This window comes from Tachysurus vachellii, chromosome 22, assembly GCF_030014155.1.
Source record: "Tachysurus vachellii isolate PV-2020 chromosome 22, HZAU_Pvac_v1, whole genome shotgun sequence".
NCBI lineage: Eukaryota > Metazoa > Chordata > Actinopteri > Siluriformes > Bagridae > Tachysurus > Tachysurus vachellii.
In genome coordinates, this window is record NC_083481.1 from 1,076,072 (window position 1) to 1,093,045 (window position 16,974).

Below are 16,974 nucleotides of genomic sequence, written 5' to 3' on the forward strand. Positions count from 1 at the left end.
AGCGGAAAATTACTGAAATATAAAAGTAACTGGTAACTGGACGATTTTCTCAAACGGATCCTAAATTTAAGCTCTTAATAGGTTGAGAGACTAAAATGTGACGCTCGCGCTACTGTTTACATATATATTGCTTTTCGGAAAACTCAATTTAGTGTAGTATTTTACAATAATATTTTCAGTAACTTTAGAATCCTTAGTTTAAAAAAATGACGTCTAACACAATAATCACACGTTAGATTGGTTGTGAACAGTGTGTGTAAGTCTGAAATATCAGAAAAGCTATTAATAAGCATTGTTTCTGTGGTGAATGTGCACGCAAAAACGGAAATAAAAAAGAAGATTATTGATGGGAAGAGTGTTCATGGTAAAAAGCACACTTTAAAACAATGGTATAGCGAACATGTGTGAAGTAAATCTTGACATTTACATCCTGCTTAACAATATCCATAATGCTCCTACTACTACTACTACTACTACTACTACTAATAATAATAATAATAATAATAATAATAATAATAATAATAATAATAATAATAATAATAAATCTTATTATTATTGTTGTTGTTATAATTGAGGAATGTAAATGTTTTAAGTGAAACCTTTTAAAGCATCCGATTATCATACACAGTCACTTGTACTTGAAAAGTGCAAACTGCATAGGTAACTGCCGCTTTAAAAAGTCATTATTACGTGTGCCTGACTCCTCTGTTTTTCTACTTTTGGAGTGAAATGAATAAAAGTTTGTTCGTTATAAAAAAAAAAGTGAATTTGAAATAAATTCACTGTCCTGTACATTCTTAATCAGCAGGTGACGCTATTGGTCCTTCTTTCGAGTGTTACTGTGGCGCAACTTATCATGTTTTCACATCTCCATTAATAAAAGCCCTGACACGATGTAACCAAATATATGACTGGAGGAAACAAGCACGTGATCCACTTGAAACGATCTATATTTGGCCAATAGCGAATGAAGAAGGAAAAAACTTTCACATATAAACTCTGGATTAATTATATACAGTTCAAGCAAGACACAAATCATACGCATTTACAGCAAGAAATGTAACAAATAAATAAACAAATAAAAAATAAACTCCCAAATTTTTTTAACGCTTTGCGAGATGACATCTTACGTTTCCGTCTGAAGAAATCGAGTCACGAAGCGTCCGCCCTCGAAAAAACCAAACAACCGCGCCCACGAAGTCCACGCGAACGCACGCGCCCTGCCCACGTTACTGCCACCGCCGCCGTCGCCGCGTGCGGGAGATGAACTCCGGTCCAAATGCTGACCAACATCACCACCACCACCACCACCACCACCACCACGACTATGACTGCACCTCCAAACCGTGTTACGATGCACGAACCGGAGACGCGGACGACGGGAGACACGAGGTCGAAAAGAAAGCAAAGAACGGTGCGGAAAAGAAAGTGAAAGCCGCGCAGCTCGCACACACTCGACCGCAAATCTACCCGTGGATGACTAAACTGCACGTGAGCCACGGTAAAAAGTTTTCTCCTGTCCTCACTTTCGCTCCTTCGTGTGTTTTCCTCTCAGTTTCCTCCCCCTCGTTCTTTCATTGTTATTTTTTTCCCCGAGTTTTATAGACCTCATTCGGAAATAATAAAACCGACGGTCGTAAATTTTTATGACAAAAGGCTTCAATTGCTCGTAAAGCTGTCTGCTCGCAACCAAGAGACCATCCGCGATTAAATTTATGATGGCCTAATTGGATAAGGGAAACAACAAACCACCAAACCGAGCTAAAACTCTGAATCAGTTAAATAAACAGGAGAAATAAATAAATAAAAAGGAGACTCCAAGTGTCCTATAAACTGCTATAAATAGAAATGTTACGTTATGCCAGAAATATCTGAAAGAGTGTTTGCACTCTCTGAGATGAATAAACGTTAAATACCTCATGGTGTTATTAAACTATGGTGTTATTACATTTTTATTTACTGATATTGATAATAAACCAATTTTTTTCGATGGTTATTTTTCCTTCTACCCCTGAGTCACCAGAGCTTTACCGTGTTAAACTGATTAAGGTGTTAATAGCGTTAATACGGCGCAGTGTGAAGAAATTTAATAGCCCTTGCACTCAACAATTAAGGTTTATCTGTGAATTCAATTAACTGTTACATTTAGTAAAGCAGTACCAAGGCAGCAGTGCAACACACCACTAATGCATGTGGCCCATTTTCTACACCCGAGTTTTACGAGTAGACTTTTGTATGTTTATTCTTTCTCTCCCTCTTTTTTTTTTTTTTGTGAAACTTCAGAATCAGATGGGAAAAGACCGAGGACGAGTTACACCCGGTACCAAACATTGGAGCTGGAGAAAGAGTTTCACTACAACCGATATTTATCCAGACGAAGAAGACTCGAGATCGCGAACACGCTGTGTCTGAATGAGAGGCAGATCAAAATCTGGTTTCAGAACCGCAGAATGAAATGGAAGAAAGACACAAAGTCACAAAATTAAAAAGTAAAATTAAATCAAAACTAAACTTAAGTCTTAAAAAAGTCTTACATCTTACAATGTCTAATTATTATTATGTTTGATCCGATATTACAATTTCTGATCTTGATAATCACCTGGCATTTAATTTTATCATGAAATTTTACACTCAATAAAACATTCTTGTTGCTAGGGTGCCAACCTCAATGGCACAGATGCTGTACCTTTATAAGCCTATATATTTAATGTGCATGTGGATGTAATGTGCACTCTACAGCCCACGTGTGGAGCTTATTTTTGAACGAACGCTATCCACATTTCGGGGGAGAAAAATACAAACAAGTAAAAAAGATAAAATATACCATTTCAGAAACAAGGTAAGGTACCTTTCAGTACTCATTTTCTGAGTGTGTGGGTATTTTTAAAATCCTGTCGACTCGTTAAGCTGCAATATCTCCATGTTTTACTTTTATTGAAATTTGTAAATGTACATCAAGAAGTGCACTTGCACTTCTCCTTCATTTCATAATCTCGAGTCTTTACATACCAGGCCTTATGGCAGTGTAGACACGGGAGATGCTGCACAAAATGGCCACCTATTGAGGAATCTTTCTCCAAAATAATAAATAAAGCTCAAGAGGGTCTTGAAAGCCCGATGATGTCCTCACTAAATATCATAACAGATGATCGGCACAAGCCTACTACTGATATTAAATTATGAATGTCATTTTTACAGTTTAACTGATTTGAATGTATTAATTTGTAGTTATTGTAGTAATACAATAATGGAGTTAGCACACTTAAATATAGGCCTAATACTGAGATGGAATAATATAAACGCTCAAAGATTTATTTTTGTCTAATTTATGAGACCATAACGCTAATCCTTTCTATTTCTTTGCTGAAGTTCTTTAATTCACTCTCAACTTCATTAAGCGACCTTTTCTCTTTTTCTTTTTTCCCTTTTCAAAATTGAGTATTTATTTTAAGTCACTAATAAAACAGATGCACACAGGCCACATAGATGTGGAAATGATGGATTCAATGCAATAACTGAAATCCTGTATTTAATAAAATATCTTAAAGTGCCACTTGTGCGAGTCGGTGTGTGTGAGTTGTGTGTTAATTCGATGATCAGCTGCTAAAGAGACACTGAGTAATTTCCGCTCATGTCACTTGTCCAAACAGCAACATCCGCAAAGTGTCAGGTTTATTTCCAGTATGTCAGCCGAAGGAATTTCAACTATGCGCTCCATTAGTTATCACAATAAAATAGTAAATAAAATATTTTTTAAAAAGTTTAAAAGATACAAGAATGATTAGCTTATTGGGAGAAATGGAATATATTGGAATATATATCAAAATAAGCTCAAAACCATTGGGGAGGTTTAAAAGGCTAACCTTAGTCTTTTTTTCTCTAGGTTCTTTACTCCTGTCCTTCAGTTCCTCTGTAATTATTTACAGTACAGACAGATGCCTGTAAAACGTTTTATGGCCCTGACACCTAATAAAACTTTATGGCTCTAAAACGACGACAGTTGTATCCTGTCTATTGAAACAGATGGGAAATGAGAATAGGTTATATTCTGACTGTTTGCTGTTCTGACTTTGATGTCCATTCCAGAGTTGTGTAACTTTTAGCTCTTTATTAATAAGCATACAAAATTATAAATGTTAAATGTTTAATGAATTAATAATACATTAAGCTTAAATACTAGCGACAGAATTTTTCATCACATTTGTGGAGATAATTCAGTGGTTTAAAAGGTCAGAGGATGTTGCAAATAAATATCTAAATAAATAAATAAAGACATAAACAAACCAGATTTATACTACAGATATATGTAAACTGTACTTCAACACATCTATGTTAAGTAATGTCCTATAAATTAAGCAGGATACTCACCACTGCAGCGTTGCTTAAAGGCCACAATAACAAAACACAAACAAACTAATGACTAATAGAAAATACATTTTTAGCATTAGCCACAGCTAGAATCCGTGCCGATGCGTGTTTTTATCCACTTTTTTTAACTTTTGCAACCTGAAGGAGGCCTATAGGGAGTGTGTGTGAGTGGCCCTCGTGCAGCACGTGACGCCATTAGAACAAGTTTTATGGTTTATAGGCAGAAGTGACAAAAAAGGCCATGCGAGTGGACTGAAGACCACAGAGGGTCCCCTGGATGATTTTTTGACTCGAAAATCGTTCTGTAAGTTAATAACCTAAATCGTAATGAAATAGTCACGTGCCCTTCTACCACCCTGGGGGGGTTAATTAATACTCTAATTCAATGTTTTCTTCAGAAAATGTTCATTTAATGTTTCCTGAGCAAATGCTTGTGGTGTTCCCCGAGCTAATGTGTTTCAATTAGGCTTTTTAAATGCTGTGGGCAATCTTATTAAGGTTGGAGTTTCTTTGCTTTTGTTTTTGTTATTTTACAGCGTCAAGAGATTCAAATCCACTTTGTCGACCATGAATTCAGTGCAAATGGACAAGACGTTTAACTTTTGGTTAATTTATGTCCATTAAAAAGAGAGATTATATTCGCTGTCTTATTAGCTTTAGCTAACAAGTCTCTCTCTCTCTCTCTCTCTCTCTCTCTCTCTCTCTCTCTCTCTCTCGCTCTCTCTCTCTCTCACCGTGAAATTTTCACATACTATCTAAAGTGGATTCTGCATTTGGCAAGTGTTTTGTTTGAAAAGTTATAAATTATATCAGCAGAAAACTTGAGACAATGAATAAAACTGGTGAATAAAACTATTTTACGTGGAAAAAATAATGTGATACGAGAATTTGTTAATATATTTGGAATTGAAATCCATTTGTGATTTATTTCCATATATTTTCAGAACGTCATGAATTTTAACTCGCAGGTCATGTACTGTGTGTTAATACGGTTATATGCTAGAAAAATGCGAAGGTGCATCTATTTTATTTTTCTGCATTGCATAATCTTTATGATGGCGTTAATTTCCAAAAGGTAATTATCAAATTAGTAAAGCTGCCCCACAGGCACGAGGCCTTAATGCTAAAAACAGCTCTCTCTCTCTCTCTCTCGCTCTCTCTCTCTCTCTCTCTCTCACACACATCTTAACAATAATAATAATAACAATAATAATAATCATAATAATAATAATATTAACAATAATAATAATAATAATAATAATAATAATAATTATTATTATTATTATTATTATTATTATTATTGTTGTTGTTGTTATTATTATTATTAATATTATTATTATTTTACACAGCAGCTAGTCACAGGTATCAGTTATAGTAAAACGATCCACAGCAGTAAGATGACGTTTTTATTAATTATAATTTATTTATTATACTTTAACGAACACTCAATCTATTATATGTCATTTAGTTAAACTCCCAAATCTGAATGTTACTTGCGAGTTATTACTGACAGAAAAATCGCATTAAAAGGTAGTTTAAAACAAAACCCAGACAAGCATCTTTCAGAAAGCATCAGGAACATGACGCATATTAAGTCTACATTCAGGCGTGTGGATGAAGGGAGGACAAATGGCGTTTTGTATCGGGACAAATTTCATTGACGGTGTCTCATCAATAACTCCTTGGCAGTGAACTATTGAAAGAGATCTTATGGCGGGGTGAAACGTCGGTCACCCTGTCTAATATTAAAATATGTCCTCAGCAAGAGAGAGAGGGGGGGGGGTAAAATGGGGGTTGGGTTGGCATTGAAGGTTTCTGGAAACATAGTATGAAAGCAGCTGGATTTGATCTGCGACCAATTTCCTTTTTTTGTGAATTACGTTTTGGTATATTATTAAGATTAAGCTGATTGTACAGATAAAATACTTTCTTTATTTTCTTGGTTACTGAGGTCAGAGTTAATGAAGTGTTCGTGTTAATGTAGCATAGCATTAAGTAGCTACAGTAATAATTATGTCAGTGCGAGGTCTTCACAAAAATAGTAATATTGTGTGTGTGTGTGTGTGTGTGTGTGTGTGTGTGTGTGTGTGTGTGTGTGTGTGTGTGTGTCGTGACATGCCACTAAATCATTTGTGCTGTCATTTGGTGCTATTTGTTTTTAAGTCGTCTATATGCACCCTGTAGAACCGAATTTGTGTGACATTCGGGCAATCGCAAATTCGCATCTACGGGACTACATGGGCGATTTCTAACCTCTGAGTCCGTATAGTACACTGTGTTTGTATTTAAACCAGATTGGATCATACTAATTGTATGTGTGTTTGTGTGTGTGTTTAAACAGAGACGTGAGACTAGATGACTACGTTTATAGAGGTGTGTAAATTATATTTATCCCATTTTGGATATGAGTACAGAACCGAGAGAGGGGGTTTTGTGGGGGTCTACAGTACTTACAGATCGGGGTTTACAGTTTCAGTAACTTTTCTGACTGCTGTAAAAAGTAAACACTTGTCATTAGTTATTATTATTATTATTATTATTATTATTATTATTATTATAATTATTATTATTAGTATAATTATTATTATTATTATTATTATTATTATTATTATTATTATTTGTTTACTTTTAAACTTAATATCCAAAACCCCAACCTTTCCCTATGATAACAACTAGGATATTTATCCGAGGGATATTTTTCGGTTTTTATTTAAAAATAAATAAATAAATATAAAACAATTTAACAGGCAACGATAGACACTGACAATTAATTTCTTTAGAATTTAGCAGGTTTAAATACAACAAAATCATTCGCATATGTGCCTTTAACCATACATAAATTGACAAATATTTTCTCGGTTTAAATTCTTGCACAATAGATCTGAGAACCTCCTTTTAGATTTCAAATAACTCTTATAAAAATATCCAAATCATATCACAGAATCTCTTATACAAATAAACAAGTACGGTGATGGTTTATATATTTATTTATTATTTGCATAATACTTGAGGGGTTTTGGATGTTGCCAAGAAAATCTTGGCTTCCTTATCCGGGTATTTTGACCCCAGTGGCTGCTATTGGCCTGAGCCGAGTCTCGTGATCAAAGAAACTTTGCAGGCTCCGCTTCAGTGCTGGGAGGGGTGGGCTTTTATAGAGCAGTAAAACGACACAAAGAAGGAAAATTTATTTCTTCCCCCTCCCTAAATTAATGATCATGAGCTCGTATTTGATGAACTCGAACTACATCGATCCTAAATTTCCTCCGTGCGAAGAATATTCGCAAAATGACTACATCAGTGCTGAATGTTACAGACGCGCCCGGGACGCCGACTACCACCAGCAGGAGTTGTTATATCCTCAAAGTGTCACCTACCAAGAGGGCAAATATGAGTGTGAAAGCATTCCCGAGCACGGGGGGCATTTACATGGGGCAAAAGCATACACACCTCCGACTGCTGCCCCTGCCACCCCGACAACTGCCCCTGAACTGCCCTCCGACAGCAAAGAGCCTGTGGTGTATCCCTGGATGAGGAAAATCCACTCCAGTGCAGGTAGGCAAACGCATAAAGCCAGGACCACCTATAGCTGATTTTTGTTTGTCATTTAATTCTTTGCACTGTTTGAATTGGTCATTGTTTCCTAGTCCATTGATTCCTAGTCCATTCCTAGCACATATTAGTGTTTTCCTGACTTAACACATGGATTTTATCTTCAAGTTGTAAATTATCTGATCAGCTGAAATCAGACCAGGAAAACGCTAAAATGTTCACTACAGGAGAGAAAATAAAGGAGCACGTATAAGCAACAGCTCTCATTCTTCTCGTTCTTCCATCTCCTTCTCTCTGTTTATGTTCCCTTCCCTGTTTTACTTTCCCTTTATGTTTGCCATTAAAGCCCACCAGTCACTCCGGCTATGTGATGTTTGACGGCATTAAGAGAGAAATCCTTTGAAGCGACACACACACCAGGCGGATTTACTACCGAGCGTCGGCTATTACACCCGCCATAAATTTTACAGCAGGGCCAATAGACCGGACAGCTTTTTTCAGTTATGTGTGTGTGTGTGTGTGTGTGTGTGTGTGTGTGTGTGTGTGTGTATGTCGGAGGAGGGAAAATATTTGAAGAGATCCTCAAAAAATTCCCAGTGATTAATAATTCAGACCATTCATTATTTGTATAGTTTAAATAGACAAAGACCAGAGTTCATCTAATGCTAATGCAAATTAGCATGATCAGATATATGAATGTGGAGGTTATAAAAATTCTGGTGTACTACATGAGGTTTCTGCTTTACAGGATTAATCATTAGATCGCTATTCGGTGCACTGGAGTGAATTTTACTCACATGGAATGAAAATCTATCTTGCTAAAAGGGAAAAAAAAGTAAATCGTCGTTTAAATTAAATTAGCCGTTTTTCGTGTCACGTCTGTAGTGTGCATTACACTGTAGGTCCTAACCTGTAGAAAATGTCACTTTTAGTGTCCTTTTGTTGTAAGAAACTGCTCAATGAAGCGGGCTCAGTGTGAAGTGAGGTCGCAGGCGCATCCAAGGCGAATGGAGGGCACTTTATTTGTAGGATGATTACTGAAGAGCATTGCACTTACTTCTTGCATTCTTTTAGGTAATCCAAAACCTTCCAAGTTAAGTTAACTCATGTAAGTCCAGTTGGAAATTAATGTAATTAAAAAGCATAAACTAATTCAATAGGCTCAATACGTTCATTCTTGTGTTCTGTTTGCGTCAAAGTCCCGTTTTAGATTTTATTTACCCATGATAATTTTTCACTGGTACAGTTTAAGGCCTGTGTGTGGCTCATGTTCTGCACTAAACATAAAAAACAAATATACTTCTCTGAAGTTCTGTGGATATTTTTTCTGGTTGACCGGAGATAATGCAAATAACTGGGATTTTTTGTTTGTTTGTTTGTTTGTTTACAAAAATAAAACAAATTAATTTACTTTGAGCCATATCACCTCCTTGTCTTCTTGCATTCACACCTGCTGGTAGGTGGACCTCCATGTATAAGAAGTGTTTTGTGTCTCTACTATTCGGTCTCTCAAAACCCTGGATGTGCATTCGTTTTAAATATGGTCTGTCACAGCTGTCTAAAGTCAATCTGCCCCGTGAGCATGCAGTATCCATTACAAACATTACACAAGGATTAAAGATAAGCATCACTGACACTGTTTATGTTATAAATACACATCTCTTAGCGTGAGTAGTTATTGTTAACAAGTCCGTTTATAACCATTTTTTCTTGTTTTCTTTCAGCGAACTCGTATGGTTCAGAGACCAAGCGTTCCCGCACCGCTTACACCCGCCAGCAGATCCTGGAGCTGGAGAAGGAGTTTCACTACAGCAGATATTTAACCAGGAGGAGAAGAATCGAGATCGCCAACACGCTGTGCCTGAATGAGAGGCAGATTAAAATCTGGTTTCAGAACCGCAGGATGAAATGGAAGAAAGATCACAGGTTACCCAACACCAAAGTCCGACCTTCATCCTCCTCCTCTTCTTCCTCTTCTTCTTCGTCTTCGTCTTCAAACAGTGCAGCGCAAGACCAGGACATCAAAAAAAACTTAGACTAAAAGAGAGATTTCATGGACACCAGTACGCTATACAACATTTTATCGCCTTAGTTTAAACAGAATTAGATGTTTATTTATTTATTACTTGTGTTTACAATTAAAATCCATTCAATCTAGCCAAATCGTAAGTATTTCTTTCGTTTTTTTATGTTAATATTTGAACGGCACATATTCTGTCGCCGTCCATTTGCATCTTGCACATTTTTATTTATTTATGCAATTAATTTATCTGATATTTATTAATTATTATTAATGTAATAAGTCTAAAGGTTTTAGCTTGCTATAATATACTGCACTTCCAGAATGACAAAATAAATGACATTATTTTTTTTGTGTTTGTGATGCCCGCTGAATATTAGATGGTGGTTTTAACTTAATGTAAAGTGGACATTGTGTTAATTTGTGCTGTAAGTGACTGTGGTCAATAAACGTATTAATGCATTAAATGTGACCGAAATGCATTTTACACTTGTTTCTTCCCAGATAAAGTTTTACGACACATAAATGAAACACGTCAAAGCAAACGCAGCGACGAGTACTTATCACTTATCATGAAATTATAGCGGTATTTGTGCAGTATGTGTTTATATCTGCTGAATGATTCCTGATTAAACTTGTTTAACGAACTGTATTGCAGTTGAGCTTAAAAGAAAATGAGCAGCTGTTTTTGGTCGCTCATGTTCGCTTCATGTAAACTCACACACAGAATTCTTCAGGCAGATGATGAGCAGCTCGTGGGTTCAGCTGGAGGCCAAGTGTCTTCAGCTAATGGGTGATGACCTTTTCATAGGCGTTCCCCACCACACAGGCATGTATGTGTGGGTGGGTGCGTGCGTGCGTGGGTGCGCGCGTGTGTGTGTGTGTGTGTGTGTGTGTGTGTGTGAGAGAGAGAGAGTGCGCGCGTGCGTGTGTGTTTGTGTGTGTGTGTGTGTGTGTGTGTGTGTGTGTGTGTGCGTGTGCGCGTGTGTGTGCGTGTCACAGATGTAAACGTATGAATTTATTACTTCACAGAGACAAAAACAAACAACCAGTATCCGTTTGGGTCACATCATATTTTAACCTACGGTCCAAATTTTAATCTACGGGTGAATATTCCCACATTTATGAACAACCTCAAAAATACTCAGAAATACAGGCACTAAACTATTTTTATTTGCCAGTGTTGTACCTTTAGTACGTATATGGGGAATACGCATGTGGTCATATTATATCCTTTAAACTACTGTTTAATGATTACGTTTCATGTAAAATATCCATATTAAACAGTAAAAAACATGTTACATTACTCGTACTTCCATCTGGTGCCTTATTTCTGAAAGTGAAGAAATTAAAGAAAGCTATATTAGTTTCTAATTCATAAGCAGTTGGCGTGATTTTGTTATACTGGAATATATATATATAATATATATAAGTTTGTAGAAAAAATATCAGAAAGACAGACTGATTTGTTTTGTCACATTTAAACTAATTACTCGTTTCTTCATATTTCCATTAAAATTATATTCCAAATTTAGAGTTTTGGCAAAATAGACGTTAGACATATTAACTAAGGACCAGACATGAAGGCATTAAAGAGGAATTAAAAAAACTACACTTGGCCATATTTAGGGTGTCAGGCAGTAACTTGGGTATGTGCATAAGCATAGCCTACTGTGAGAAGAGAGAGAGAGAGAGAGAGAGAGAGAGAGAGAGAGAGAGAGAAGGGGGTGGCTCGTTTTCGTTTTTCTAAAACGCTCAAACTGCAGTCCCAAGGTGAACCAGAGGTCATCTACTTAATCTGTTGAAGAAGAAAAGAAGGGAAGCTCTGGGCTGCTGTTCTCTATCCCCGATTGCGCAGGCGCAGATGAATATTCGAGTTGTATCGAAAAAGTAAAATTGTTTGGTACGAAAACATTTACATGTCGTGCCAGTTACATTTCCAACATAACATGAGGGAATTTAAGTAAAAAAAAAAAAAAATCGGATGGTGCCATTGATAAAATAAAAAAGCAAATAAAAAATAAAAACAAACAGACTTCAAACTAATAATCGTAATAATCGATTTATTGACTGCAGCATTTTATAGACTACACATTAAATCGGAATAAAATTCACACGAGTGTGTAAAAAACAAAAATAACAGACGACTAGCCATAAAAAATGAATAAATAGAAATGAATCTTCACGTTTCACTTTTACAAAATCATCTTAATGCTTATTGCCAAGTTAAATAGAATCAAAAAAGTTCAGTCACCGTTATTTCTATTTCTATTCTTTATGACGACACGAGAATTAACGCAGTTATTAATCAAAAGTTGAGGCGTTTTATTTTCAGACAGGATGCAGCTTCAGGCCACTCCATGCTGCAGTCAAGATATTTAGTGCGACGTTGAATACATTTCTAATGAATAAACATTAAGGTGTAATGTCAGTGCAATTTTAAACGTGTGTCTGTGTTTTCGATCTCTGACGCCTCAAGCTGTCCCTGATGGTAATGACTTAACGGGGTGCAAAGAAGAGAGCACACACTATTCTACCCTAAAACACCAGACATCTAAACGTCTGTTGAGCCCATTCAGAAATTAAGTCGGGAAGTAAGGAGTTTTTGTTATTAGAAAAAGTGTAATTATCTATTCATTTCTAGTGACGGATCATCAGGAGTTCATTCAAAGTTCACTCCAGTCTAGAACACCGAGAGATCATCCTCTAGATCATCTCTAGCCTCCAATTTCTCAATAAAATATTGTGGGGGGAAAATGCATGAACATGATCATGTCAGATAAATTAAAAAAAAGCAATGTTTATATGAACATATGTTTATATGAACATCTTCATGTATGAGTTTTAGATAAAAAAAATCACGTGACAGAAAACGACGACGATGATGTAATAAATATCATTTTAAATTAAAACTGCTTGTATGAATAGAGAAATTCACTTTATTTCATATCAAAAGATTTTTTCCAAAAACATCTCACACAAGTTTATCTGCCTTATGGTTCATGTGAGAATAGAAAGCGAATTTAACAGCAGGGGATATGTTTAAAGGTCTTCTTTTGTTTATTCACTAAAAAATCCAGAGCTGTTACATATACACAAGCTTTCATGTACACTACAATTTTTACAAATGTAAATGCTCTCAGAAATTCTGCACTTATTTAAGCTAAATAATAAAGAAAATGATACTATCTGTTAAAAATCATTAAAACGTTGTCATGGTCATATTTACTGTAATACAGTGATTATTATGAAGGATGCTTGAATGAGATTCAGGATTATTTGTACTGGAACGCACAAAGCTCCTTAATTCAGCATTTTACAGATTACACAGCTCCTAAAACATCATAAACAAACCCGAGGTCTTAAATAAACCATTAATAGAAATTGTGAATCAAGTGGGAGATCTATAAAGCTGATAATAAATGAACTGCTCCATTGGGGAAAAATATTGGAGACAGGTTAAAAGTTCAAGTGGATCAAGGGGATTTATAAGTGAGGAAAAACAGTCTATAAAATAACTTGAATTGAAAGATGTGGCAGATGTTAAATAGATAAATATCAAGAGAGACAAGGTTTCCAGTTTCAAATTGTAGATAGTCAGGATTTTACAAAATTAATTCTTTAATGTTCAAACACATTCCTACATTTGTACACCAACTTGGAGCACATCTTGTTTTGGACCTATTGGTTGCTGCGGCCTAACCATCTGAAACCTGTACAATATGTTAGTGAACCTGTTGATAGAATGTTATCTGTGATGGTCTAGTTGCTACAATAATAGGTTCTCACACTTATTTTTTACTTCTTTTTGTTTAGATCAAATGGGCTGTTGGAACAGTGCAGATGTAATGAGTATCCAGGAGCTGGGACACTTGACTCTAGCAAGACATCAGTTATTAATGTCACAAATATCACCAGCCTCTGATCAGAGAAGAGAAAACAAGTCACAGCAGTTACACACATGTTACACAGACTAACATGAGCAAATCTAAAATGATGTTATAAAGTCACCAAGCGGAACACAAGAAGTTCACGCTACCTCTGGGGAGATTCAGTATAATACTGTAATAATTGTAATACAACCGTACCTTTAAATTGATTAAACTGATTCAAATCATCCATGTTGCTCCGTTGTTGTCATCGTTTAGGAGACTTTACAGGACATTTACACACTTGACCTTGATGTAGCGTCCTGAACAGTGGTATTTGCAAAAATTCACCGTCCTGCACGAGTCCAAATGAACAGAAATCAGACAGTAATTACAGTAAATTTGCTTCCTATACATCAAGGTTGTATTTACAAGAACTGCACTACCTCTGCTTCACACAGTCTCAGTACCAAGGCTGTATTCACACACTTCTTTGTATATTTACTTCTACTTGGAGTCGAGTAGCAAAAGAGTGTTGCCTGGAAACCGAACAAAAGAACCTTCCCATCACTAAAGATAATCCGTGTGGTTGCATTTACAATATCAGAGGGAAAATAAAACATCTGCAAACCTACACCTTGCAAATGAATTATAAATTAATTCATTTGCAATTTCGCTAATCAGTCTAGCTAACGAATATTAGCTACCTAGCTAGGCTAACATTACCTAGCACTGCCTAGCTCTACTTCAGATTAAACTTGTTACTCTGACGATATTCTTTAATCATTAAAAAGTATATTTTGTCCAAATTTTTGACTACATAAGAAAAAACTAATTAAATTAGTAAAAATAATAAGGTGAGCACGGGCACGGTGAGTGAATGAGTGTGTGTGTGCGCCCTGCGATGGGTTGGCACTCCGTCCAGGGTGTATCCTGCCTTGATGCCCAATGACGCCTGAGATAGGGTTAGGGTTAAGATTTAATGCAGTGTTTAACTTATTATATTTCTGTAGAGAGATTTATTAGCTTTGTTTATATTAGTAGTCACCTTTATAGTGTATAGTGAATATACAGTGCATATTGTGCAATTTGAGACACAGCCCTCGTTGACTGATTGAGAACCGATTTCTCTTAGAAGATGCTACATTTATTGAATCATCATAGGAAGTTAAGTGAAGTTAAAACATTCATTTTAGCTGCTGCATTTATAGCAATAAAACCATCACATCCCCATGAAGCTGTTTCAATGACTCACTTTTAGATATCTTGCATTATTGCTATGGCAGCTTTACATTTCTCCTGGTTAAACCACAGAAAAGATGATCAAATGTTCTTCTAGTCTTTATATAATCACATCAGATCGGTGCAGGACCAAAACACATCTGATCAGATATTTTCCTCCTCTCTCTCTCTCTCTCTCTCTCTCTCTCTCTCTCTCTCTCTCTCTCTCTCTGTGATGGCTGTGTTTCATCACCGCTGAACTAGACGTCGCAGCAGCATCACACTGAGAAATGAGCGTACAATGATGCGTGTTCAGGTCAAAGGTCAGACTTTTATAGTATCAGGTCAACTGGTCAGAGCTTGTAATCTCACCCAGTATTGTCATGAAGGTGTGAACTTAACATAACCACCTAACACGCTGCTTCGTGAGATAAACGATCCTGACTAATTATGTCGCTTTGTAGAAGCCAACATTCTGTTTTCCTATTTAAGCTTAGACAAAAATGTATAAAATTTAATGCAGCCTAGAGCTTTCGAGCCACATGCACCAAATTCAGTTATGTTGTAGACGCTGGTCTGAAGTTTGTTGCTATTACTTTTCTAAGCGAGCCGAGTACCTGTACTTTTGTCTTTTTTCCCATAGACTCCCATTATAAACTTTGGAGGTTTATAACTATAAGGCAAGCTTTCGAACGCTCTACACCAAACTCGGCCAGCTACTTTAGGGTGATACTCTGAACAAACTTTTACATTGGTGTACCGACTGGCCTTCCGGTTGTCCCGCAGCTCCGCCCCCAAAATATGCAAAATCAAAAAACTTTTTACAACATGGACATGTGACATATCAAAACACTCAGAACAATGAGGGGAACTTCCTCACGTGTATTCTGATGATGTCACGTGATGTCACGTGAAGTCACGTAAAAATAAAAACAATTTGCACAACATGGGCATGTGATATATCAAAACACTCAGCACAATGAGGGGAACTGCGTCGCGGGTATTCTGATGACGGCATGTGACGTCACGTGATGTCACGTGAAAATCAAAATTAGCACAACATTGACAAGTGACATATCAAAACAATCAGCCCAATGTGGGGAACTTCCTCAGGAGTATTTGGATGATGTCACATGCTTGTCTCCACTTACCTTCAAATGATTTGGCAACCTAGCTTTCAAAAGCAACACTAACCCTCATGTCCACTTGCCTCCAAAAAGCACCATCAATTGCGAATACTTGCATATTTGCAATACTTGCCAAAACAAATCTAGTTAACTGTGCTTTTAATGGAAAGAAATTAATTAAAATATGTAAATTTGGGACTGCAGAAAGGAAAGGTTTATGCAATTTTTATAACACAAAAAAAAAGGGAAAAAAGGAAAAAACATGAGCAAAACAAAAGGTTATTGGAAGGAAAGCAACAAGGGATAAATAAACATGATTAAAATCAATTTATTTAGGAGTGCAAATGCAGGAGAGAAACAGAATGAGCCACATCCATGAAAACACATGGAACTGAAATAAAATTGAGTGAATGATTTTCTATGTACACTGTGTATTAATATAAATTCATTTTGAAATTCAAGTGGTTTTATTCAATTCATTATTATTCAAATGTATGCTGTAGACTTTCCATGTTCATGTTTATAAATGTGCAAAATATGTTACGCCCAGAGCCACAGAACACGTATAGTACTAGTCATCATGGAAATTCTGTTCAAGTGAATATAGACATATAGAACTATCTCTTTGTTACACGTGTGTATATTAATGTATACCTTTTTTATACACATGTATTTGCATGCATGTCAAATGAATCTAAATTATCGCCCTGTTCTTTGCAATAAAGCCACTTTGAGCTAAACTGAATGAAAAGAGAGAGCGAGAGCAAAGAGAGACGGCGAGCAAATTGATATTCTGAGCATAAACAGAGGAGCTGCCGTG

General features: G+C 36.2%; 2 protein-coding genes across 2 annotated transcripts; both read left to right on the forward strand.

The window, feature by feature from the left end:
* Positions 1–1,263: 1,263 nt before the first annotated feature.
* Positions 1,264–3,553, forward strand: LOC132838292 (homeobox protein Hox-C5-like). The gene is made up of 2 exons (XM_060858549.1): positions 1,264–1,501; positions 2,284–3,553. The coding sequence occupies exons 1-2, from the start codon at positions 1,264–1,266 to the stop codon at positions 2,484–2,486; spliced, it is 441 nt and encodes a 146-aa protein (XP_060714532.1). The 3' UTR covers positions 2,487–3,553.
* Positions 3,554–7,164: 3,611 nt separating this feature from the next.
* LOC132838339 (homeobox protein Hox-C4a-like) lies at positions 7,165–10,356 on the forward strand. The gene is made up of 2 exons (XM_060858615.1): positions 7,165–7,920; positions 9,642–10,356. Exons 1-2 carry the CDS (start codon positions 7,578–7,580, stop codon positions 9,956–9,958), a joined length of 660 nt encoding a protein of 219 aa, XP_060714598.1. The 5' UTR covers positions 7,165–7,577; the 3' UTR covers positions 9,959–10,356.
* Positions 10,357–16,974: the final 6,618 nt, after the last annotated feature.

Excerpts from the sequence above, each read along its gene's own strand:
- LOC132838292 (XM_060858549.1), top strand. The coding sequence starts at position 1,264 with ATGAACTCCGGTCCAAATGCTGACCAACATCACCACCACCACCACCAC. Across the intron at positions 1,502-2,283 it reads TAAACTGCACGTGAGCCACG|AATCAGATGGGAAAAGACCG; the intron begins GTAAAAAGTTTT and ends GTGAAACTTCAG.
- LOC132838339 (XM_060858615.1), top strand. The coding sequence starts at position 7,578 with ATGATCATGAGCTCGTATTTGATGAACTCGAACTACATCGATCCTAAA. Across the intron at positions 7,921-9,641 it reads GAAAATCCACTCCAGTGCAG|CGAACTCGTATGGTTCAGAG; the intron begins GTAGGCAAACGC and ends GTTTTCTTTCAG.